This window comes from Wyeomyia smithii, chromosome 2 (assembly GCF_029784165.1).
Source record: "Wyeomyia smithii strain HCP4-BCI-WySm-NY-G18 chromosome 2, ASM2978416v1, whole genome shotgun sequence".
NCBI lineage: Eukaryota > Metazoa > Arthropoda > Insecta > Diptera > Culicidae > Wyeomyia > Wyeomyia smithii.
Window position 1 is genome coordinate 260,565,991 of NC_073695.1, and position 26,929 is coordinate 260,592,919.

A 26,929-nucleotide genomic window follows, 5' to 3' on the forward strand; every position below is an offset into this window, starting at 1 on the left:
ATTTCACACAAATATAAAGCACATCACAATGATTACACTAATCAACACAAGAGTAGTCCTGAGGCTCAAACTAGGAAAAAAGAATGCTTATTGGTTTTTATCCATTCCTGTGAATTTTGGTGACCCTATCCAACAATATTTTTTCAGGACTTAAATGAGTTTACTCGTAAACATAACGCTGCAGCGACGAACCCGGCGAGCAATCACTATGCCACATTTTCGCGCAAGTTGACGCATTTCTACACTGGCTAGAGGCACCAAATTTCACAGGAAGCTAAAATGGACAGATTTTCGACTTCCCCACTGTGGACAACCTCTGATATTACATCTAAAAAATTTGCATGGACCGTAGACATTTTAAACTCCCCCTTTCTTGCTCTGGAAGTTGTTCACGTGGAATGTGACTGGCTCGTTACTCGAAAAACGATACCACTTCTGGCAAATATTTTGTTATTGTTGATTTTTTTTGAATCAATAGAGAAAGAAAGATGAATTATGCATCTATCACCATTGATAGCGACGACAAACAAAATCAGAGAAAGTATTTCTACGCAATAAATCATTGTTTAACTTAACGTTTATTGCTTTATAGTCGAAAATTACATGAAAAAATCTCAAAAGAAGCGTATCGGGATAAAATAGATATACTCTGCCACGGTGGTAGCAGGTGTGATAACGCAGATAGAACTTCATAGTGATGCGAAACTGCGCATAGCTGAATTCCATCTTACGGACTTACGGACCTAATTTTTTGTCCGAGAATTTGGTAGCAGGAGAACTCGTGTACAAAAGACCAACCTCCACCGCCACGATTGGTAACCTTTATCTTTGTGGGTGGACGTCAAGATTAGATAAGAATCAATTGACAACTGTATATAGATTTAACATACAAATTCCAATGAGTTCGAATGGATTATAACGCCGTAACATTGACTGAGAAAGTATATGTTCGAGAAGAGATTTATGTTATTTAGTAATTGACGAGTGATCGGTAGTTCATAATAGTGGATGGTTTGGTCTCAAAAAGAATCCGTTGTAAATGAAGCAGCTGGCGACCTTTGATACAGTGAACCAGTTATCAATCAGCTAAAATGCCTAAACCAATGATACGGTTGACAATCGCGATTACCATGTGATCGATTTCTAAACGTTTGAACAATTGTGTCAATTATCAATTTCTAAGTCATAGCAACGAAGCGACATTCGGTATTGTTTTAGCTAAGCTGTGCAGGAAAGGAGCAGCGGCTGTAAAAGACCCCTTACTTAAGTGATTTCTTAGGCTCTGCCAACTAGACTTGGGATAATCCTTGTACTTAGTGGAAAAGTCCTATCTTGAGACTGTAAGTCAATGCGAGCCAAATGTTTACAAAATTCATTTCGTTACAACGATCCCCAAGTAGCACTTCAACCGAACATGGAGTGACTGTAATGAACTGCGCTCTACAGCGTATGTCACACTTATAAGTAACGCAGTTCTTCTGATAAACAGTAGTATGCTAGTTAAGTGGCAGAAAACACAAAAATCTCAAGCGCTTCGCGAATGAAAACTAGTCAACAACTATTTGCCATAGTGGGAACTAGTTTCGTTGGGAGAGGCCGCGCATCGCATTGACCTGCGCCGGGTGCCAACCGCGAAACCGTTATCGGCTGCGTCACTGTCACTCTCGCTTTTCCCACAGTGTTCATAAAGTTCTTATCATTTGATGAATTGGTGTTATTGTTGCAGCCGGAGATGTGATAATTTTTAACCAGGTACAAACGTTTAGCAGCTTTCAGTAAGCGAATGGCTTTTCGCGCAGCCGGAACGCGATTCTCGTGAGAAAGCATCAGTCTGTCTGTAGGACTATTGTAGGACCAGTTAGTTACACGTACCCCAGTTTTCGTAATTAGGCGTCGTTGAGGCGGGAAATGGTGATCAGTTGATCGTGTAGTTGGATTAGTAAGCTACAGATCAAATCGAAGCGACATGACGGAGGACACGAAGAAAGGAGGTTAGTTAGCTGCTGTGTTGTGGTGTTGTTGAAGTGAGTACAGAATCTGCGGTGAATATTCTGTACGAGCGTGATTCATCCCAAAACCAGACGTGAGACGGTTGATGATTGTGAATTTAGCTCTGGAGATAAGGTGATCTCAATGGTACAAGTTTCAGTTCAACTCAACGGCTGTTGAGCCGGCTGTTGTTAGTAATTGTAGAAGTGTAACACTTGCAGCGACGATAAAATGCTCCACTGTAAAATTGATTTGTTGTATCGAATGTGTTTTCTTGACGTATATTTGGTTTACCTTGACCCTCAACCTATTTTCACACACTACAGTAGAAAGAGAACAAATAACAAACTGACATTTGATATGAATTTAATGTGATTCAAATCCTACGGAATTGACGTGATCCATATAAACGTTAGATTTCTGTATTAAAATATTAGGAAATACGACAAAATTTAACTAAGAGCTTGAAAAATGATTGTTAAAAAGTATAAACAAATGTTAATGAAATTTTAACATAGTTATGCGCATTGAACCAAGCATAACTGGCTAGTTTTTCTTGTTCTGAAACGGCTAACCTTCGCCTATGCTTCTTTGAAAACAAAAAACAGTTTTGGAAAAAATCTAGCTATTTATTACAATGAAATTAGAAAGTAACATGAATAATGTTTGCACATGTTGCATACAAAACGACTGATTTGGACACAACAATCGGAAGTGTAATATTTCACGAATTGTGACTAGTGACATTATGCTAGATCGGATCAGTTGTTAAAAGCCGAACTGGTTTGAATTCTCGAAAACTGTATGAACTGCTTTTTCACGGTAGAAGTTTCTGAAAATCTTTAGCATTTTCCTTTCACAAGTAAACTTCCGTACGATCAACTTTAACTAAACACCAAAATTATCACGCGTAAACACAGTAAAGTTGCAACAATAACATGACAACAAACTAAAAAAAAAACAATTCTCAAATCCAAAGATCCAAAGGTTCAGCAAGACCTACACATTTAGATTTTATTGCCGAGAACTCAACAGGTGATAAATTCAGCGAAATATTCTGCAAATTTTCGGCAGAATTTTCAAGAACTTCAGCAAACGAAATTTGTTACCTATTGGTTTACGGTAGATCGATATATTTGCTGAATATTCGTCGAAATATATTGCCGACATTTATTAAAAATTTCGCCGAGCTGCATCAGCTGTTGGGAAGTTTGTCGAGATAAAATAAGATGTGTATTATGTGAAGAATCAGTTTCGTTCAATTTGTTGTACGGCACTAGAACTTCAAGTAACCAAGTTTTAAATCTGTTTGTGATAGGAACACAGCAATTCAGTTTTGTCTATAGACCTTTTTACGTATGCATGTGTTAGTGCCACTAGTTGGGGAAAATATTTATAAATAGCTGTTTTGTCTGCAATGTTATGTTTTTAGCAGCTGGACAAAAATTCAGTTGAACACTCATCATATGTTTAAAACTTGTTTCTGAATAAATTTTCTCATTCGTGATCAGAATTCGGAAAAAGTGATAAAAGTCGAAGCAACGAGATGCGATGATTTACAGGTTGGAAGAAACAAAAGCAACTTTACACGGGTTTACAACTAGTGTGCGTAGGTGAAAAGTCACTTATCTCTATTTGCGCTATCAGCTCTTATTTTTGCTCGCCATGGCCTTTTTCTAAGCAACTTTTTGTTACTTTCGCTCTTTTGATGTATATAGTATTTTCATGTTAAATCCATTTTAATAGAGTTTCAAAAAATAATACGATAATCCAGCTACAATAACCTGTTTCCTTTTTTGACAATTCGAATCATTTTCCAGTGGTATTATCAATCTACTTAGCATGTTTGTTTTAATGCTTTTCCTTTCATTTCAATCTTTTAATGTTCGTTTCGGTAATACTATTAATATATTTTCTATATTTTTTTCTGCGTGTATCAAAGATTTTAAGTTATTCAGAATCTATTGCCTTCTGTAATTTAATTTAATTTTAAGTTTACGTTGCGTTAATCATCGAAATTATTTTTGTTGGCGTGCTCAAAAAATGTGTCCGACTGTGTAAATGATGAAACCCCAGTTGCTTTTCACTTCCACTTTCAAAGAAAGTCAACGGAAGCTAGCGCAATCTAGTGCAGCCAAGTTTTATTACGAACCAACGCAACGCTATCAGAGGTGTAAATTATTGCCCCGAATCGAGCATCGCTCATACCGATCACGGTGATAACTTTAGCCTCAATTGAGTTTTAAGACTGTGGTCGATAATCTATCACATCTATCGTTGAAATCCTTCAAAGGTTTTGAGAGAATAAGAAAAAAAAAACAAAACTAAAACTCTACGATACGGCTCTTTTACACAATCGTATCTTTACTAAAGCTTTATTGTCGAATAGACGCATATACCAAACCAATCAAGCGTGCCCTTATCTTATCGGGCTAGAGCTGGAATTTACATTATGGAGTACAAGGTGTCGTATTTTTCACCAATTGACAGCGGGCCTTAAAGCTCATTGAACGATGCCGAGACTAGGAGGAAAAAGGTGATTTATAAATTATTACGCATTAATATCGCAATTGAGGACGCAATCGATTGACCAATTCTGGTGTGAAGTTGAGCTTTCGGGAATTGAACCTACGATTCGTTGTATTTGCACTGTACAAACGCTCAGGGGGAATTTGCGCTTTCACCCTTTCGCTGATTTAGGTTGGAATTTGGGGTACGATGTATTGCTACTGTCAGTGTAAAAACATTGGCCGCTTCGATGATGATTGATTGCTATCGAATGAAACGTAAACATGTTGTTTTCTGCTACGACACCGTCTGTCTTGTCTCTGTACTGGGCCAACCAATTTATTCCGGTGCAGTAGAGAATTCGGGAGGATTTCTCAGATTGAATCATCGTATCGTAATTTTGTTGCTGTTGTGGGCAAGGATGTAGATTATCACTCACGCTCATTTTTTTCGCAAGCCGATAGTTCATTTCATGAGCACATTTTTGAACAAATTTGTATGACGAACTTTAAGTTCCCAAGTAGTACAACAACTTTGTCGAAGAGAGTATTGCTCGTACTCAAACACCGGAGCCGTGAGAGCAGATTTAAGAAAATTATCGCGAGAATTATCACGATCGTGATAATTATCGAAATAATTTGCCAGAATGTCCCCTCACAGCTTCGGTGTTTGATTACGAGCAATACTCTCTTCGACAAAGTTGTATTACTACTTGAAAATATCAAGTCCGTCATACAAAGTTGTTCCGAATTGTGCTTATTAAATGAGCTATCGGCTCGTGAAAAGTATGATCGCAAGTGATAAATAGGCCCGCTAATGGTTGTTTTCATGAGTCTAGTCCAATTTGATCTTCTGAAGGTAAAGTTTGCGTGAAAGGTATGTGACAACTTACATTCTCGATCGATTCTTGAAAGAGGATCGTCACCCTTCCTTTCGACAAAAAACTGTCCTTTGAAGAATTCGGTAAATTCGTAACGGTGTACGGTAACATCACTAAACAGGGCATCTGCATTGTCAATCAATACAATGCTGCATGGAAGATTTGAGAGAGAAATCAATGTTATTTCATTGAGATAAGATAAGCGTCACTACACTAAAAATTTGAGAACATAATGAATAGAATTTAAACAAAAAAACTCACATTGAAGATAATTCGTTGCAAACAATTTGTTTAGACCGGCTCCGTTACATCCAACTTCAATACAAAAATTAGCGGAGTAGATTTTAAGGTGAAACTCGGTGCTAGAATTTCGCCTGAATTTTGCAAGATAATTTTCTCAAAAATCATTAGAATTACGTGTATAAAACTCGGGGTTCGGGTTAGGTGGAAGTTGAGATTTTTACGCTCAAAATCTTCAAGTGAAAAGAAACATAGCCTCAAAATTGTATGGAAAACGGCTCTCCGCGTTTTCTAGGCGTAGTGCAATGATACCTTCTCCGGCGAAACCACGTGTTCTCCATTCCAGTGATGTTTTCGAATAAATAGCAGCAAACACTTTCTGGAACACTGAACCGTTTCGTTTGAACCACGGTTACAAAATTTCCTTATCGGGTACTGTACGGCATAACCGCCAATTCCAGCTTGTGCTTGACTCTGTACATCACTTGTGGAGGAGGAGTAGATTTTTCTTTAGTGTAGAAACGGTCGTTTCCGGCCATTTGAGACATAGCTGAGGGAAAGTAGCTTGCATCATTTAGAATGAAAGATTTTCCGTCGTGCTTCCAAGCATCCAGCGGCATTGGAAGCTCACGGTTTGGATCTGATCGTAGCTCTGGGGATCTGGATTTCTTTCTACAACCTATTATTTTCTCCTTCCTGAAAGTCTTTCAGATGCATGACTTCGAACAATGGAACTTTCTGGCTGCTTCCTGCTGACTTACATTCTTGTTGTTGACCATGTTCTGCAGAGAGCGGAGCGTTTTCTTATTCATTATCTTCGTTGGGCAGTCGCTACCTCTTTTCCGGATGAAAGCCAGGGCATGGTGTACGGTGGATTGAAATGGACCACTTTTCTTTTTTTTTCTAAGGATTCTTTCACTCAAAGCGATATTTAACTGCGAATGTTATTACTCTAATCAGGGTCGGATTTAGGTGCTGGGAGGTCCTTGGCCCTCTCTCTTTTCTTAAAAATTTAGAGATGACGAGCAAAACAAGGGGTCTCCACTCTGTCTTCACGTCTGGCCCAGGACTAAGGGGCCCCTTGTGTCGAAAGGCTCCGGGCATTTGTTCCCTCTGCCCCCCCCTCAAATCCGGGCCTGACTCTAATAGAAAAGTATTGAAACCGTTCTCATGCATAAGTGGATACCCGTTAGACAATTTATTTAATTCATTTGAAATGAAAGGAAGAACAAGTAATTTTTTTAAATTTTTCCAAGTGGAACCTTGTCTTCTTTCGCTATAGTTTTTGGCATAAGTCATTGAAAATTACGATATGCTTGGAATCGTATTTTTTCGATGTCATATCAACATTTGGCAGGAAAAAATGTATCTGAATATTCTACATTTATATTGGTGTCCGAAATGTTATACGAAATAAGGCTTTCTCGTTACAGTTTCCACGACATGTCATCCTACTAAAGTTAGATTTGTTCTTCGTCAAAAAATAAAATAAAATTCTAATTCAATGAACTGACGGTTTTTTTGAAGTAGAATACTTCTCTCAGGAAGTTCGGCTACATAGGGATGTGAAATGAAAATCTAAAACCGAAAAAAGTGAAAAATATGTCCAATTTCAAATGCTAATAAATCGGTTAGTTTTCGATAGATTTCCTTCATTCTTGCAGAAATAGATTGGAAAATCTTCTAAGATTCTTCCCAAAAGAAGATAATTGTAATTTTATTATTCACACTATTGTACTATTGAAAGTAGTCAAGCCTTGTCAAAACGAAAAATTCGACCTCTGATTGGTCGTTATATGATTGCTTCCCAAGCACGGTCGACAGAATCATACACCTTGCAATTTAAAACATGCTATTTGGCCTACATAAGAGCCTATTTCAGCCGAAGCCACTCATAATAGTTATAGACAGCGACAACAGCAGTCGTCCTCCCTTAGCAGCAGCACTAGCAGTGCAGTGGATACCAGCGATGGCGGAAAGCGGCCACAACTGTGGCTGGCTGTGGATAGCGAACTAGTTGCAGCGGATCTCAGCATCGATAGCGGCTGATGCAGTGAGGCACTTTAGTTAAATGCAGTCTCTGTGCGATAAAGGGCACTAGTAAATGCATTCAATGAAAAGTTAACTCATTTTGACAACACGTGAAGCGTCTAGTTTTGAGTGTTATATCAGCATTTCTCTGTTTACTTTATCACAACGAATACTTTGTTCGCAATGTCAGTGATAACGCAAAGATATAATCGGCATCTTATCCGATACTAAATTAAACAACAAATTGTCCTTTTCAGGATGAAATAAAAACCTGATGATTAAAGCGTTAATGTTTTCTCTTGAGTTAATTTACGTTTTTAAATTTGTAAAAGTTATAAATTTTGCTTTATTTATTTCTCAGCACGTAGTGAATTATCTTTTCCTTCAGTCATGAGCACGACATCCGAAAAAATTTCATCTCAAAATTTAAAAATTGACAAGCCCCAACCATGACAAGCAGCTTACATCAATCCTTGTTGAAGCTTAAAATTTGATTGGTTTGGTTAGTCAACGTTTAATAAATATTAAACGGGACACAAACACTTATGGTTCTTACAATGTAAAAAAAAATTTTACCTTTTTTACCGACCGGTTTCGGGTAAGCTGTTACCCATCTACGGGGCGATGTCCAACTAATTAGTAGGAGAGAGTTACAATTTCAGTTTGGTGAGGTGGAAGAGAGGCGACAGTATGGGAGCATCATCCTCGTTCATAAGCGGCTGTTCCGATGTCATGATATGCATCGACTCCCATGCATTAAGTTGCGACGATTTCCTAATATTTTTCAAAATTTTCGCGTTGTCCCAATCGACATTGTGTTGGAGGGAGATAGCATGACTTGCCACACTTGACTCGTTGGCTCGTTTGTTGGCCACAGCTTTCTTACGCTCTTTTAAACGAACTTTGAACTTGCGCCGTGTTTGGCCAATGTACACAGCTGCACAATCCTGGCATTCAATTTTGTAGATTCCAGACTTCTCATTAGACGGAATTTTATCTTTCGCGTTACACAAAAGATCACGTAGTCTGTTTTCACTTTTGTGAGTTACGTGGTAGCCGTGCCTTTTAAGGGAAAAAAAAGGCACGGCTACCACGTAACTCACAAAAGTGAAAACAGACTACGTGATCTTTTGTGTAACGCGAAAGATAAAATTCCGTCTAATGAGAAGTCTGGAATCTACAAAATTGAATGCCAGGATTGTGCAGCTGTGTACATTGGCCAAACACGGCGCAAGTTCAAAGTTCGTTTAAAAGAGCATAAGAAAGCTGTGGCCAACAAACGAGCCAACGAGTCAAGTGTGGCAAGTCATGCTATCTCCCTCCAACACAATGTCGATTGGGACAACGCGAAAATTTTGAAAAATATTAGGAAATCGTCGCAACTTAATGCATGGGAGTCGATGCATATCATGACATCGGAACAGCCGCTTATGAACGAGGATGATGCTCCCATACTGTCGCCTCTCTTCCACCTCACCAAACTGAAATTGTAACTCTCTCCTACTAATTAGTTGGACATCGCCCCGTAGATGGGTAACAGCTTACCCGAAACCGGTCGGTAAAAAAGGTAAAATTTTTTTTACATTGTAAGAACCATAAGTGTTTGTGTCCCGTTTAATATTTATTCGCGAGTTCTTACGTTGCACTAAAAATGAAAATTTAAAGTAGTCAACGTTTATTTACTAGAAAAAATGACTGACACGCAAGCAGCCGGGTTATCTTTCTTGTAAAAGTATTCTACTTCAACCTTGCGGTCGTGGCTTTGCACACAACCCTCATGTTTTTTTGGTAAACAATATCTACTGGACGACGTTCAGTGGAAACACGGGACAAAACCAATACCACAAGCACAGATTAACAGACGTAACACTGGAACCTAGCTCTATCGCCGCTAAAAACGTTCATTTCAAATTTTCAATCGAATAACAGTCATTGCGCGAAAACGTCGTCTGGGGCGCTGTCATGCAATCTCATACATATTTTGTAGTTCTCCATTTGACACATGCAGTAACGCTGGAGCTGATGTCGAAATACATGACGCAGCGCGAACACGACAGCAGATGGTGCTAGTGTTACTAATGTAAAGTACTGGAATCATCCAAACGATGATTTTATTGAAAATTTGTTCTACGTCTGTTAGTCTGTGCTACAAGGTTTTGTCGTTGTTTTTTTCTTTTTTTTTGTAAATTTTTTTCATAGTTATCAAAACAGCGGTATCTATTAACATAACTTATTTGTACATAGTTATACAGTTACTTAAATGCATTTATATAAAAAAATGTGTTTTCTGAAGGACCAGATTAAAACATGTACATACTCAGATGTATTTTGTAAACGACGCTTTATGCAATATTTCGATACTTGGTCAAGAAACTAACTCGGTGGAATTTTTCACGTAGAATTTTGTCTTACGCGGTTTTTTTACGCAGGTTGCTTTCCTCCATTACTCAAAAACTTTACAAGATATCGACCTCATTTCAATCACGTTTTCCGTTTTAGGCCACGAGTGATCATATATCAGTTTTCAAAACAATTCACAATTTTTGGTGTAAATACTCAAAATTAAAAATTTTACATTTTGGTCTCTAGATTGGCCACTATCATATTCAAACGAGGTTTAAACGTTTTAGGACGGTTTTCTTCGTTATATTTACAACTCAAAAAAGTCGTTTTTTACGCGGGCCCATACAAATTTGGAACGCATCCCCCGCGTAAAAAACGACCTTAGTGTACAATTGAATTATCGAAAACATCGAGAGCGTCACAAGAATTATTCAATTTTAAATGCTAATAGCTCAGTTATTATTCAACGGATTTTATTGCTTCTTGTAGCAATCGATTAGAAAATTAGCTAAGTGTCCATCAAAATGTGAAAAATTGTGATTTTAATATTATATAAAATAAAGAGCCGCGTATCGTGCGCAATTTTCGACTAATCAGAGTTGGAAATAAGGCCAAGTACCATCCAATATCGGTGTTTTCGGAACCGAAGTTCAGGAATGTGACCAATGTCCAGTGATCCAAAAGAGCAAAAAGTGCGCCTTCTATCTTCATTCTAGCTTGATGATGTCTTCGGAACAATCAATTGTATGAATGACTCGCATAATCTCAAAGTGTAAAAAGTTAGGCAAAGCTTTCTATAATAAAATTGAAATAATGTGTAAAGTCAAAAGGATATCACTAAACACGTTACAATAAAAATGCTGTTCGCACAAAAGTAACTCTAACTTGTCGATTTTTGTTCTTCCCGAGCAAGGTACGTGAATGACAAGGTCTTCTGGACTGACCAGTGCATCAGTAGTAGCGAGGCTGTGACGTGTTAGATTTGCAAGTTGCATGGAGTTGTACAGAAAATTTGACTAAAGTGGTTATTTCTGTTCTATTTTAGTTTAATGTACATATTTTTTCATTGCAGCATAAAGAAATTCTATCTTGGGCTTCATTCTCATCATAGCCTTGGGTTATTTAGAGTACCTGTATGAGTAGATATAATCTAAATCTTCCAGAAACCGTCACTAGTTCTGGTAAATTTTACCTAAGTTTCGTTCACACTATTTATTTAAAAAATTCGATGAAGCTTTGGTTAGTTTTAAGTAGTGCTGGTATGTATGTGTACATAAACCAGACAGACTTGACCTGGCCTATCGGCCCTTCGCTCATACATATTTTTGAAAATTTGATTAGAGCGTTGATTCTGGTCTTAAAACCTCTCCAACTTCCTATATGTCAACGTTTACGGAAACGTTATCCCATAAATTAACCTACTGGACAGTAATAAAAATCTGTGTCCCTTCTTTTCATCCGAAATATTGGTACCATACTTTAGCCGATTGATATTCTGTCGCAGCCGTAGGATCGGTTCAGATACGCTGTTTGTTTCAGCTTCGGAGGTATAAAAAAACAATATCGCACGCTAGCCTGGAGGGCTAATAGCGGTCTCGATCAACTAAGATTAGATGAGAGAATTCGTTATCGATATTGTTTTTGGAACATTTTGCATGTGTAGGATAAGTACAACGATACACCGAGCCCCAGTGCTGAGTCGAGAAAATTTCCAGCTCGAAAAGATCCTCGACCTGATCAGGAATCGAACCCGACATCAGAACCGTGTGGGAGAGCTAGCCGACCGACATCGCTAACCACAGAACCACGGGAACCTTCGGAGGTATACTAGACGCAATATACTACGCTTTACTGGAGTACTATCCAGGAGCAAAGCAAGTAGTATTGACAGCAAAAAAAAATACTTTCGCTATGGAATGCTATGCATTTGCCGCAGTCCATCAAAGCTAACACGTTATAATTAAGAGTGTAAGAGTGAATCGTGTACCGACAAACTTTGAGTCCAGAATACCTGTCCATTAACTTACACTGCTTCCCAAAAACTTATTGGCGCGAGAAATCATCGCTCATAGAGTTCTCCAAGCTAGATCTCATCTCTGTTTATTTATTTTTTGTTCGAGATTCTTACAGCTAACAAAAACTTCTTACTGCTTATAAAGAAAACTATCTCACTAACACTAATGCCTTACATCAATACAGAATCAAATGGAGAACTCTATAGATTGACAGCTCAGAGATGTTGCTAGCGGAATGGAAGGGACGAAAGAAACGAAATTGCATACACTGAAGGAGACATAGTCGGAATGGCGGAATCGTATACACTACTAATTAACAACCAAAAGAAGGGAAAATGACACTACAACTCGGCCATTCCTGACTAATGATCGTTTCGATCATCAAGTCAGGCTATATTGGATGGTTACCCGCGTCCCACTTGGGGTTAGCAAACTAGTCATCTATAAGTGGAGTGGGACAAATATCGCGCACTGTTCTTTTGTTTAAAGCCCGATAATCAACACACATTCATCGCTCATAACATTTTTTAGTCATTAAGATAATTGGAAATTAATGCGGGGTCCAGCCGAATAATGCCTGCGGATAGCAGCTTTTCAATTAAATTATCAAATTCAACTCTATCGGAATATGATAATCGTCTAGAGCCGAAACTTAATAATGTATAGGAAGTCAGCCCTAACCACATTTCGTGAGAATGTTCCCGCACTGGAATTTACGAAATTTTCACGTAATTCTTATCGATCACTTTGAGCATCTTGTGCTGATGGACTTCTTCCAGCTTTGCATTAATCGGAATTTCGTCTATTATGTCGACTGCATAAGTTACCAGGGAGGCAGTTCCGGCAGAACCACTATCAATATATGAGTTATTCGTGCAGAAGGGACAATTTTCCGGAACTCCATATTTCGCTCCTTTTAACGGTTCCATCTCGTAACCCAATTCTGACGATATAAAGTCAAACGTATTTTACTAAACATGTAACAATAAAAAAACGCTGCTGTGGACACCGAAGTTCTTTATTTTGGGAACGACTAGTCTCAACGGTTTTTCGCACAAAAGTGACGCTAACTTGTCAATTTTTGTTCCTCCCGAGAAGTTTTTGGCGCGAAGGATTATCGCTCATAGTTTCACATTTCGGAAGTGTTGCTAGCGGAATGGGAGGAATGGCAGAAACGAAATTTTAAACACTGAAAGAGATATAGTCGAAATGGGGAAATCGTTTCGAACTTTGCTCAATGAACAAAATTCCTATTCTAATTTAATTCAGAGTTATAGAGTATTCTCGCTGAAACCAGGCCACTAGGTGCACAAGGTCTTTCGAATTTGATAAAAATGCACATATTAGTTAGGAATAGAGAAAAAATGGTTATGCCATTTTTGTTTGATTGAATTTGTTGACCCCTCGGTCACCAAAGGGTGAAATAGTTTCAAGAAAAGTGGAAAATTTAACAATTCTTGATGTTTTATTTGAGCTATATCTCTGAAATTCGTTATGGAACCTACTACAAGTGGCACTTTTCTGTGAAGAGGAATGATAGGGCTTTCATTTGGAGCAATCAGAATTTTGGCTGCCATCTTGAATTTGGCCGCCATCTTGGATTATATCAGAAAAATGCAATTTTGACCATGTTCGCAACTACCGATTTTCGATCTGATACCAGCATTGGAAAGCTGAAAAAAATGCTATAAGATACGGAAAAAATTAGGTAAGCATCAGTGTTAACCTACCAATTGAACGCATTTTGTAATTTTTCCCTAGATACTCAGTTCGATTCTAGGGTGAAAATAACACAGCTATTGATTCTTTTTCGAAAAGGAAGTAATAATCAAAAACATTTAGCAAATGAAATTTTCGCACGTGGATTTCGGAATTCACACATTTTTTACGCGTTTTTCTACACACTACCTCCGCGTAAAAAAGGAGTGTGTATTGGTAAATGAGTTATTGGTTTTGTTTTCAAAGCACAAAATGAAAATTATAGTAAATATTAAATCATATGTTTCTGTCAAGTATCGAAAGCTTCTCTTGGAAGTAACTTCCATATAAAATACTCTATAACTCTCTCTCTATGAGAATAAACATTTTGTTTTTTTTTTTCAACAAGGTTTCATATTTTTACATTTTCTAGAACTATGCCGAATTAACCATTCTTCTATCTCTTAAGACAAACAAGTGATTTTTTTATATCAATCATTTAATGCTTTAAGGTGGAACCTCTTTGAATCCAAAAACGACCGACTTCGAGTCACCACTTCGAATTTTCACAAGCACAAGACTCGGAAATACTCATTGCGTTCCCTATGAAAATTATATTTTATGTTTGCTTCACCACAGCAAACATAAAATAGCATATTTACAGGAAACACATTAACTATTTCCGTGTCTTGTGCTTTCAAAAATTCGAAGTGGTGACTCGAAGTCGGCCATTTTTGGATTCAATAAGGTTTCACCTTAATCCACTTTTGACACTGTGCAAGTGCAATGGTATCTAGAAAATGGCCAAGAATGGCCGAATACCATCCTTCTTCTTCCGAGAGCCGAGAGCCGAGAGAACTCGTGCTGTTCTGTTCATTTAACACAGATTTCATAGCCAACTGTTAGGGCATCTTCAGCGGTGGTCTATTTTTGAAACAGCTTTATACTAGATTTACACCAGCGGAACCTGAATAGAACTAGCTAATATAGACCAACTATATAGGTCACATACTACCAGTTATGCTTCAAGCTTGAAAGGAACTGTCATTGTCATTTGTCCTGCAGCTTATCTAACCCGCAAAGTCGAAAAAATACGAAAAACGAAACATAACGCCCCCCAGCGATCATTTAGTTTTGTTCGAGTTGCTCGAAACGAAATGCGCAATGTCATCCCAGCATTTTGAACGTTTTTAGTTCAGTGTCTTCGAGGAACTGGCCTCTTAAGTTCTCCTCCAGTCCCAATACAATTAGGGCGACAGTTATGGTCTTTCAGAATTCCTCCTTTTTCTGGTCGGTTTCCTTGATGCCAAAAACGACAAACCTGTTCATATTCTGCTTCAGAAAAACCACAAAAATGAATTGTGAGTTGTCATAAAAAATCTTTGTTTTGTTTATTTCCCAACACTCGCAAAACGCTTATATGGAAATAGCCAAAAATGAAGTATTCAATTGAAATATGACATTTTACCCACCTATTGGCAGCGTACAAAGGGTTTTAGAACGATCTATTTCTGGTTCTAAAAAGTGACAAAAATAGACCAAAACGTATACCAGTTTCAATTTTTTTCAATTTAGATCTGGTATAAAACAAAATTTACACCACTGGTGCAGCAGTGAATTTGAGTTTGTTTCAAAAAAATAGAACAAAACAACGATTTGGACCACCGCTGAAGATGCCCTTAGTGTACAGAGATTTCTTGTTACGAAACACTGATCTTACCTCCCCCCTATGAGCGTTACGTAATTTATGGATGCCGCCTAATGAAACTTTAAAAATAATTTTTCGAGAAAACTGGTTTCATTCTGCGGGAAGAGAGTTAAACTTAGTATGAAAAGACTGTATGTTTCGACCTTCTTGAGGTTATTATTCCACAACTCAAATATTCTGGTATTCTAGTGTCGATCGAAACCGTTAAGTGAATGAAACTATACGACAGAAGCATATATCAGTAGAAGTATGAGTATTACAAAACGGTATGTACATATAAATACTTGATACTTTTGTAGAAGTAATAGAAATTTAGCTTGCATGCAATATGTGATGTGAATATGTAAAGTAATAAAGGGCTCTCTAATAAAAATTGCTAATAAAGCAAAACCGAAGTTTTAGTAATTGGTTGAAAAACTATTGGATCAGGCGAAACTTTGAACTTGATTATTTCTAGTTCTTTTTCGTAACTACTGACGTGATTTGAAGGATAACTCGAAACTTACTTTACGGTAGAAAATCACACTTGCAATTGTCTCGTAAAGATTCCAGACAGCATGGACAGCAATTGAACGGCGTTTGAATGAAACATACATTCTTAAAGTTACTCTCACTTGCTCATGATTCGAAGCAATTCACGCTCGTCATCAGCCATTCACAGGTTTTTACTGCTTCCTCGAAAATTTACGGTTACACTGACCGCTAACTGAATATGGCGTCACGTATTAGCGGAATGGTGTCCACAACTTGCTATTACGTATTCCAGATTGGGGAATTGAGAACATTATACAATAGAAACGCGATTAGATCAAATTTGTGTAATTTTATCATATAAAATATACAATAGCGCGCGTAAGCCCATTTTAATTGATAATAACTGCGTTGTCAATCGCGGCCTTGACTCAAACCCCAGTGTCGAGATGTCACGGATGACTCTCATTATTCGAGTGACATCTGGTTATATGTTTTTGTGCAAATAACGACACAAAACCATTATTCATCGACGATCAATCACTACACCAAGACCAATATCGGAACTGTTTATCGGGCAACAAGTGCACACTCACCCGACAAAAAAGGGGTCTGTCCTACCCTTATCAGTCATGCTGTCTACCCAAATATCCGACAAATGAGACATCTAATGTCGAATCAACCCCGAACAAACGATGCACTAAGCTCATATAGTGTTATCGTTCCGTACCATCAATCATGCTCACATAATATACTGAAAATAAGGACAATGCTTTGCAGTGATGTAACCTCTTGATTGAAGACGGAGTAGGGTGTATCCAGATTATCTTATCAGTTCGATTGTATAGTGCATATTATTCAAAAGAGGGTCAATTCTCTAATAAAGTTTTTTTTTTGTTTATTCCAGAGATTACCCCCGACGGTGATAGCACGGATGTGGAAGGGGAACTAAAGGTACGCTATTGACCTTAACCAGTAACCTTCAACTGATAATGACACTTTATCTTCGTAACTCTTCTATTCCACAGAAAGGAAAGTATCCACGTGCAATCCCGTTCATCATCAGCAATGAGTTTTGCGAACGGTTCAACTACTATGGAATGCGAAGTAAGTTCCCATATCACTCTCTTAAATTAAGGACCCATGAATAATACGCTATCTTCGCAGCCATTCTGGTCCTGTATCTGACTCGGAAACTGGACTACGATGACGACACGGCAACGGTTATGTATCACTCCTTCACGACCCTGGTGTACTTCATGTGCATCTTCGGGGCAATCATTTCGGACAGTTGGCTGGGCCGGTTCCGTACGATCTGGTCACTTTCGATCGTTTACGTGTGTGGCAGTACACTGATCTCGATAGGAGCTATTCCCACGCTTGATGTCAACGCCTCGGCCATGACCATTATCGGTCTGCTGCTGATAGCAATCGGTTCCGGGGGTATCAAACCGTGCGTGGCCGCCTTTGGCGGAGAGCAGTTTAAACTACCGGAACAGGCCCGCTACCTGGCGGTCTTTTTCTCGATGTTTTACTTCGCCATTAATCTTGGCTCGTTTATTTCGACTATGATTACGCCGATTCTGCGCGAGGATGTTAAATGCTACGGGGACGATGACTGTTTCTCGTTGGCGTTCGGAGTTCCGGCCATACTGATGGTGACCTCGATCATTATATTCCTAATCGGTAAGCCGCTGTACAAGATTGTGTCCCCTGCCGGGAATATGTTCGTCAAGGTGTGCAAATGTATTTGGGTAGGTGCTTAATTTTGGTTAGGTTGAAAGCTCCGTAGTTCATAATTTACGTATTGCAGACTGCTCTTCGCACCCGCTCGAAGGAGAAAGCTATTAATCCTCGCGAGCATTGGTTGGACTATTCTGAGAAACGCTGGGGCCAGCAGCTGGTTGATGAAACGAAAATTCTTATGAATGTTTTGAAACTGTACATTCCGCTGCCCATTTTCTGGGCATTATTTGATCAGCAGGGCTCCCGTTGGACCTTCCAGGCTACTCGAATGGACGGTGATCTTGGTTTTTGGACGATCAAACCCGATCAGATGCAGGTCGTCAATCCGTTACTGATTTTGGTCTTTATTCCGCTGTACGAAGTTGCTTTCTACCCACTGCTTTCAATGATTGGCATTCGCAGGCCGCTGCAAAAGATCACTTTGGGAGGAATCCTCGGTGGCATAGCCTTTTTCATTTCGATGATTGTGGAAATCCAGCTGGAAGACACTTACGCGGTACTGCCGAAGGCAGGCGAATCACAGCTTCGCATCTTCAATGGAATGAACTGCGAGTACGCGGTGCAAACCAACATTCCGGATCATGCAAACTTTATATTGAAATCAATGGAGATGTTTGAGGAAAAGTACATTACAGTAGAGGGACAAAAATCTTTCACTTATAGTTTCACCTCAAACACTCCGGGCTGTGAGGTTCCCCCGAACGGTCAATTTTTACTGAACGAACGCGAGCAAATTTCCTATTTTGTTAACAGCCGCTGGGGTCAAATCGGTCTGCTCCGGTACACGGACGATACAGAAAAATCCTCCAAAGGCTACCCGTTGTTCCGAGTGCTCGGCAATACCGCTATTGACCGAACCTTTATATTTAAGGACCTGGATCCCTCGAATTCTTTCGATAGACATACAAATAGTACATACTTCAATGATATCATAGAATCTTACCCCTCGGAGTACGAAATTAGCATAGATGGAACTGAAGTGATGAAATATACGATGCGACTGGGTGGAGTCTACGCCTTCATATTCAATGAAGAGGGAGCTTCCATTGTGAGTATAAATAGTTTTAAAACCAGCTTTGAAGTCAAATAATCATCGTTTCAACAGACCGGCCAGGTGATCACCGTGACCGAACCGAACTCTATCAACATGCTCTGGTTGATCCCACAGTACGTCGTGCTGACCCTGGGTGAAGTCATGTACTCGATCACCGGTCTGGAGTTTTCCTTCACCCAGGCACCGGAGAGTATGAAGTCGGTACTGCAAGGCTGCTGGCAGCTGACGGTAGCCATCGGAAATCTGATCGTGGTCATTGTCGCCGAAGTCAAGGCTTTCGATGCGCAAAAGTGGGAATTCCTGCTGTTTGCCGTGCTGATGATTGTCGACATGGGTCTGTTCGCGGTGCTCGCGTACTACTATAAACCGATTCCGCTGAAAAAGTACGACGATGATGACGCCAACACGACCCTCCCCGTCGAAGAGCAGAAGGAGGAACGGGGCGGACTGGAGAATCCCACGTTCATCAAGAGTGACTGATCGCTAGGAAATGACAACTATTATTATTTGTAGTTAGGTGTTTCAAGTATGTGCTGTTGTGCAGCCCCGTTCTTTATAAGCTCGTAGCCATAAAGCTGATCATATAACCTTGTAGAATAATAACAGAACAGAAATAAACCTCGGTAGAATTTAATTAAGCCAGCGAAAGAAAAGCCAGGAAGAACGCTCTCCCCATGGTGCCACCGGATGTTTGGGGTTTTTAATCATCATAACCAGCGGGTGATTGTTATTTGGTACATGATTTATCGATCAACCAAATCGGTAAGCGAAACTAAATTGTAATATAAGATTCTCAGAATACGAAGCTGACATGAGTTCACACAAATCAAATTCAGATTTATAATCGTGTCGGTATTGTTCCTTCTGCCGGCCGGATCGTGCTTCACTACTCTTACGGTTGTTTATGATAAATGATTGTCGCCTATCGAATTGCAAACGTTCAGCGATAATCGGGAAGCCATTATCTAAATCGCAATTGTTAACGGCACGATAATTGAAGTGGTTTCAAGAAGGTAGCAAAAACATAATCACACGACTGTTTTTTGTGATGATATCTGTTGTTAGTCTTCAATATTACCAGATATTTTTTATCGCAGTTTCGATTTCAACTCTAAGCAAATGCAAAGAATTTCTGATTTTCTGCTTACAAGTTTATTTTACTCTGAACTATCAGTTAAATTATTCTTATTAAAGTTGGTGATTTTGATTGACATCTTTAATTAGTAAATCAAAATGGATTCATAAACCAAAAAGAGTATTAGAACAAACGACCACAAGTGCTACAAATGCGAACTAACTAGAATGAATGAAATCGTGCAAGTTGAATTAATAGGCACTTTAATACATTTGCGATACCTTATGTGTTGATGCTCTTGAAATGAATTCTTGACGCAGGACTAATATATTTTATAAATATTAACATAAAACCACCATGGTTATTAGATATATTTTCAAACAGTAGTTACTGTTTAAACACACACAAGATTGCAATCATCTTCATTTCGCTGGATAAAGGAAAATGTTGAACAATTTTTTGATATGTTGACTATTATTTCACTAATAAATGAAACCTTTGATGGCCACATTTTCGCTTACAATAATTAAATCACGTGTCAGGACAGATCCTCTCTTTATTTTTCAGTGAAAAATTCTACAGAACCTCCTTGTTTCAGGGCAATGCGTTTTTGTTTATATTTCAGACCAAGCTCATATGAAAAATTTGAAACAATTTTCTTTCTCAATCCAAAAATTAGCTATTATAATTTATTTAAAACAAACGTAATGGAATATGTGATCACGGAGTTGAAGGTAAAAGATCGTTTGGTAACGATAGCTTAAAGGTTATGATTGGTGAAGAATTTTCTCTTTATGTAGCCACAGTCACGTAAACAACTTACAAAAAATAATATTATTAATAACAACACTGGTCGACAAAAGCGAAAAAATGCCGTTGAGCTTGAACTGGAAATAATGAATGTTCCTGTGAATTTTGGTGTCCCAACCCGTCTCGGAAGTTACCGGCTTCGTTGTTTCCACGTTCGTCTACGAGGAGACTTCATTGGAATCTTTGATGACTCAATCGTATGAAATTATAACATACTAGCTGACCCGGCTAACTTCGTCCCGCCAATTTTTGTGTTTAATTAAATAGTTTTAAACATACCAAATACATTGATTCCTTGCGATTTGTTTATATCATTTGAAATGATTGGTTTTATCGGAATGACAACATCCTTGACTTTTGGCTTTTGTACATCACTTTTGTATTCCGGAAATATATGGAATGCATTTCGGTTATTTTCGTTGTTTTCCAAGTGGTCATCTTCGAATTCAAAATGGTGTCCAGGGTCAATGCTTGGCTTCTATACATTATTTCCCAGAAGTTGTCATCTTATAATTCAAAATGGTGTCTGGGGCCAAGTCTTAGCTCCATGCATCATTCTGGTTAAAGAAACACTCATATTTGGTGGTATTTGGTCACTTTTGGCTATTTTTCAGAAACCGAAAGTTGCCATCTTGGATTTTAAAATGGCATTTTGAGACAATTTCTGGCCCCTGAGCGTCATTCTGGTTTAAGAAACACCCAGATTGGGTGTTATTTGGTCATTTTCGGCTGTTTTCCAGAAACCGGAAGTCACCATCTTAGAATTCAAAAAGTTGTGTGTGATCGATTCCAGCTCCTGTGTATCATTCTGGTTCCGAAGAATCTCATATTGGATAGAAACCGGCCATTTTTGGCTGTTTTTCAGAAACCGGAAGTTGCCATCTTACAATTCATAATGGAGTCTTGAATTTCAAAATGGCATTTGGAGACCTTTTCTGGCCTCTGAGCGTCATTCTGACTAAAGAAACACCCAAAATGAGTGTTATTTGGTCATTTTCGGTTGTTTTCCAGTCACCGGAAGTCGCCATCTCATAATTCATAATGTTGTCTGAGGTTGATTTGTGACTTCAATGCATCATAACATTTCCGTGAATACCCATATTGGGTGGTATTTGGTCATTTGCCGCTGTTTTTCAGAAACCGGAAGTCGCCATCTTGGATTTCAAAATAGCATTTGGAGACAATTTCTGGCCTCTGAGCGTCATTCTTGGATTTCAAAATGATATTTGGAGACATTTTCCGGAAGTTTCCATCTTAAATTTAACAATGGCGTCTGGAGTCGAAAATTTTTCTTGCTCTCAAAAACCTCAAAATATCAAATTTGGTTCCATTTACTTAGATATTTCTCGATATGTGCAGAAATTTGTGTGAAACCCCTCCCTTCTAGATGAAGGAGGGGTGTCGAAACATTATGGTGTCGAACCATTAGGGAATAATTGTTACCCCTAAAAACATCCACATGCCAAATTCGGTTCCATTTGCTTGATTAGTTCTTGAGTTGTGCAGAAATGTATGTTTCATTTGTATGAGACCCCTCCCTTCCAGAGAAGGGAGGGGTCTCAAACCATCATAGGAACCTTTCTCGACCGCAAAAACCCCTACGTACAAATTTTCACGTCGATCGGTTCGGTAGTTTTCGAGCCTATATGGATCAGACAGACAGACAGACCGGACTGTATTTTTATAGGTATAGATTATTGGATGAATGGCCAATGACAATGGAATATATATAGATACCGAAGAAGTAGGTAGATATCTGTATGGTAACATAAAAAATATGCAAACAACACGTGAGTTTAGGTTGTGACGTAGATCCATTTCCATTAACAACCGAAAGCCGTTTGCTATGGTAGTTTGTTGAATGTCGGAGAAAGACATTTTCAGCTAAAACAAATCAAAACTAGCAAAAAAATCTAGACACCAACATTATAAAATGTACTCGGCGTTCAAAAGGAAAACAAATTCACCGAGCTTAGTAACATAAGTACAAATTATAAATACAGAATTGTGGCGTGTTGACGTTCACCATATACCCAATAAAAAGAACATTCGACTCCCTACGCTACCGTCGTACCGACAGTGTAGGACTAGATATCTCAATCTTAACCCGTACATACCCGGGCCGGAACTTTTTTTTGAAAATGCTCGTTCTCAGCACTGGAACGGCCGATTTAGGAAAAGTTGAACTTTTATTCAAGGGGAACAGTTGCTCTAAGTTTTGGTAAAGAGTCCACCCCTCTGGACCCCTCCCCGTTTTCGAGAGACGCAAATATGTCTGTGTTTTTTTCTAATTTTTTAAACAAATCGAGCAAACACTGGGTATTTTTATACGTATCAATTGCTCCATATATCAAATCATGTCAGGTGGATGAAATGTGGTATGTAAGAGTGAATTTTGGAGTTTCCAAATTATTTCAGTACAAAATCACAAAACTACGTAGTTTCATAAAAATTCAAATAAGAAAATCGTTCTTCAAATTTTAAGCTCTACATTTTTGAAGCAAGGTCTTCTGAATCAATATGCGATGAAATATTTATTTTAGCATGCAAATATTTTGAGAAAAACGAGTTTGAATTCACTAAAGTACGTATTTTCACGGAAACCTGATTTTCTCAATCTCCTACAGTAGGTTTCAACTTGGCTCTTCAATTTTCAAGTTCTATATTTCTAGAGTAACGTCTTCTGAATCCAAAGATGCTAAAAGATTTATTCTAGCATGCACAGATTTAGAGAAAAACGAGTTTCACTATTCACTTCACTTCACTTCACTTCACTATTCACTAAAGTACGAGTTCTTATGAAAACTTTATTTTCTCCAAACCTGTGCATGCTAGAAAAATCATTCACCATCTTTGTATTCAGGAGACGTCACTCTAAAAATATAGAGCTTGAAAATTGAAGGACCAAGTTGAAACCTACTGTGGGAGACTGGGAAAATCAGGTTTCCAAGAAAATACGTATTTTGGTGAATTTAAACTGTTTTTTCTCAAAATGTTTGTATGCTAAAATAAATTTTTCATCGCGTATGGATTCAGGAGATCTTGCCGCTAAAATGTAGAGCTTAAAAAATTTTAAGAACGGTTTTGTTGTTTGATTTTTTTATAAAAATACGTAGTTTTGTGAATTTGTAATGAAATAATTTGGAAACTCCAAAATTCACTCTTACATAACATATTTCATCCACCTGACATGATTTGATACATGGAGCAATTGATACATATGAAAATTCCCAGTGTTTGCTCAATCTGTGGGGCCATCCACATACCACGTGGACAGATTTTTAACGATTATTAGCTTTAGATTTAGATTTATTAGATTATTTCTACTAATTCAAGCTGGTTTTTTGAAATTTGAGGGGAACATTTCAAAGATCAAAGTATTCATAGTGTAGTGAGTGTTTTTGTTTAGTGATTAAAATAAAAAAAGGCCCGCTAGTGATGAAAAAAACTTTGGTTGGCTGCTGAACGAGTCCCGTTGTAGCCGTACAGAACAATGCACGGATTTTGTTTTCTGAGGTAGGTGATTGAAATAAATGAGTTCTCGAGTGCAGATGCCTGACTATTATATCAAATTTAGAGCTTTTAAGTGAATTTTTGAGAATTCTACTTTATGAGAAATCTAAAGTGAACTAAGAAGAATTCATTCCATGGATTAGCAGATTGATTTATTTAGAAAATATGCGTTTTTTATGTTTTCAATTGTGTTTTCATGTTGTATGAGATGAATATATGGGCTGAGATGAATAATGGAGCAGTTCCCCTACTGCTCTTTGAGTTTCACCCAACATATTTCGAGTATTTCGTCTCAATACATAGGCGGTTCCTAAAGCTGCTTAAAATATGTTCCCTACCCTACTTTGCTGTTAATAGAGTGGCACACCAAGGATTTCTATAGTAGTTACAATGAAATATCGCATAAATAGGAACATCAAATAGAATCTAAACAGAAAAACTAATTCCAATCATTTTTTCTCCACGCATCATGCATTTCGAGAACCAGTTAACCTTGCCGCTAGCTTATCAAGCTTATCAAATATCAACAAACCCCACTAAACTATTGTAATCGTACCGGAACCAGTTTTGCAAATTTTATCTATTTTATTTTGTGCTGGTTTGCAATTTTTTGCAGCTCAAAATTCAAATTTATATTGACACAAGCTACTGATGTGAATTTCAATATTTCATACACGCTAGTATAAAATTCATCACAGCACGCTTCAAACTGCTTCCATGCGGTGCGATAACCTTTCCCACACGGGCCACCTAAATGCACACAGTAGTTGTATTGCCAAAGCACAACCCCCATGCGTACGTAAGTGGGTATTTGGTAATCGTACCGCGCGAAAATAGTAAACCGAGTAATGGCTGCGGGTCATAGCAGTCAAGGTGAGATAAACTATACCGCTATCTGAGTTTTTACTAGGGTGAAAAATTGCGTGTGATTTCTGTGTATCATGACCTACAGTTAATCATCCCTCAGAGATAGATGGGGTTCTAAAGGTTCTAAATGCGTCCGATTTGAGTGGCTTCAACATGGAACCGGTTAACATTCTCACGAGTTATCGACCAGTTAATGTCACCAACTAAACTAAGTGGGTCACCAATCACCCATAAGGAACAGCTGGCTCCGATTTGGATCACCACCGGCTGGGGCTAATTTGATCGTACATTACAGATGTAAAATTCGCCCAGTCGGGCACATTTCGGCCACCCATGCTGACCGGTGACGGGTGAATTAATTGTGCTCCCCAAGGTATTGAGAGAGTCTGCCGCCTTTATGCTTCAGCACCCCGTTCAGGCGATATCGCGCGGTGACGAAGCGTTCGCGCGAAAGTTGCTGTTCTTGACCGACAGCGGCATTTTGGCGTCCGATCAAAGCCGTGATCGTCCGTGATCGGTGGTGGAGGCGATTGTCGCGAAAAATAGCCACCCGCTGCTACCGCCACCCTGCTGGCGGCTTCGAAAATTAACATTGCGCGATGCTTGGCTGCTCGGATGCGGGGCGTGCGTTACATACCGGTTGTTCCCAGGAGGGTAACGTTCTCATTGTTATGCATGCAGTTTTGATAAGATGCACGCTGTTTGAGGCAGTTCGCTCATGACACTGTCACGCATATGACGAGATAAACTATTGCAACGCTGTTAATGGGGTACTGCTACCGAATCTTGTGTGCAGGTAGTGTGTGATTGCACGTATATTCGAGGTAATGTGTGATTACCAACTCACTGTCGAATGCAATATATATTATAGAATATTTATATTATTTAATTGAATATGCAGTACAGATGGATGAGATCACAAGTTGCATGACTAAGCCATAAATTATTATTAGATGTAGGCGTTTAGCCATATCACATCACAAATCTAGTATCATATCATATCACATCGCGAATTCTAGTATATTGGACTCTCTCTTTCCCGGTTCTGATTTTATGGGTAAAGTAACGAGAGACAACTCTTAAATAAAGAAATTGTGGCATATGGTTTTGCAATAGCACCTACAGGCTAGACAGAAAAAAACCATTTTCAGGTAAAAAGACTCTTTGAGTTTTGCTGAAAATTAGTAAGCGACTCACGCTATATGGGAAGGAAAAAAAAAACAAACACTCTAATTTCACCGTCAGTTTATGTTGATCATCAGTATTTGAGACGTGATGACCTAACAAGAAGTCGAATGGTACGCAAATGTCCACGCTTGTCCACGGGAGGGAGAGTGGGTGATGATAACGTCCACATGGACACGATATTGTGCTAAAAAAATTGAAAAATAAACATTGGCTTTTGATAAAAAATTCTACGGATATTCTGGTTTAAGAGTCATCGTCAGCTATATTTGAATAAATTTGAATCATTTTATTCGTGACCTCTTTTTTTGTTTTCTCTCGTTAGCAGAGGTACTTTTAGGTTTTCAAGGATAATTTGAAATCCATCATCATGAACTTTGTTGTAACTCTTTGAGGCACTTTCAGTTAAGCTGTGAACTTAAATTGAAATCAGTTTTATCCATGTATGAAACCATTTTTAGCTAAACTTGGAGTAAATTTTTGCTTTTCCTATGTGGGCTGAATTTGTATCAATTGTTTAAATAATTTTGATCATTTTCATATTTTTTTTCTGGATTCCAGGAGCGTTCTCAAGTATTCTGTAGTTATTTCAGAATATATAGCTTCTTCATCCGTTTTTTCTGGGATTTCTGTAATTTATATTAGGACGAATTTTATTTTTTCTGTTCCTTTTGTAATATTTTATTCCATTATTGGCTTTTTGAGTTGAACTCGGAATTCATTCTTTTTTATTTTTTCAATCCTTTCGAAGTATTTTCAGAGATTTTCAGCTATATTTGCGTCAGTTTTTAAGCAC

The 26,929-nt window shown here is 38.3% G+C and overlaps 2 protein-coding genes across 2 annotated transcripts in view; one reads left to right on the plus strand and one right to left on the minus strand.

Annotated features, from left to right (window-relative positions):
- Nucleotides 1-26,929, minus strand: part of LOC129724475 (tyrosine-protein phosphatase non-receptor type 23-like) — a 40,406-nt gene that overhangs the window by 9,527 nt on the left and 3,950 nt on the right. The window lies entirely within an intron of this gene.
- LOC129724474 (peptide transporter family 1-like) lies at nucleotides 1,581-19,301 on the plus strand. The gene is made up of 6 exons (XM_055679410.1): nucleotides 1,581-1,991; nucleotides 16,791-16,837; nucleotides 16,912-16,990; nucleotides 17,051-17,637; nucleotides 17,697-18,677; nucleotides 18,735-19,301. The coding sequence occupies exons 1-6, from the start codon at nucleotides 1,967-1,969 to the stop codon at nucleotides 19,161-19,163; spliced, it is 2,148 nt and encodes a 715-aa protein (XP_055535385.1). The 5' UTR covers nucleotides 1,581-1,966; the 3' UTR covers nucleotides 19,164-19,301.

Bases quoted from the DNA above. Each gene is read 5' to 3' on its own strand.
- LOC129724474 (XM_055679410.1), top strand. From the start codon at position 1,967: ATGACGGAGGACACGAAGAAAGGAG. The intron at 1,992-16,790 runs GTTAGTTAGCTG...TGTTTATTCCAG, and splicing joins GGAGGACACGAAGAAAGGAG to AGATTACCCCCGACGGTGAT. The intron at 17,638-17,696 runs GTAGGTGCTTAA...TACGTATTGCAG, and splicing joins AGGTGTGCAAATGTATTTGG to ACTGCTCTTCGCACCCGCTC.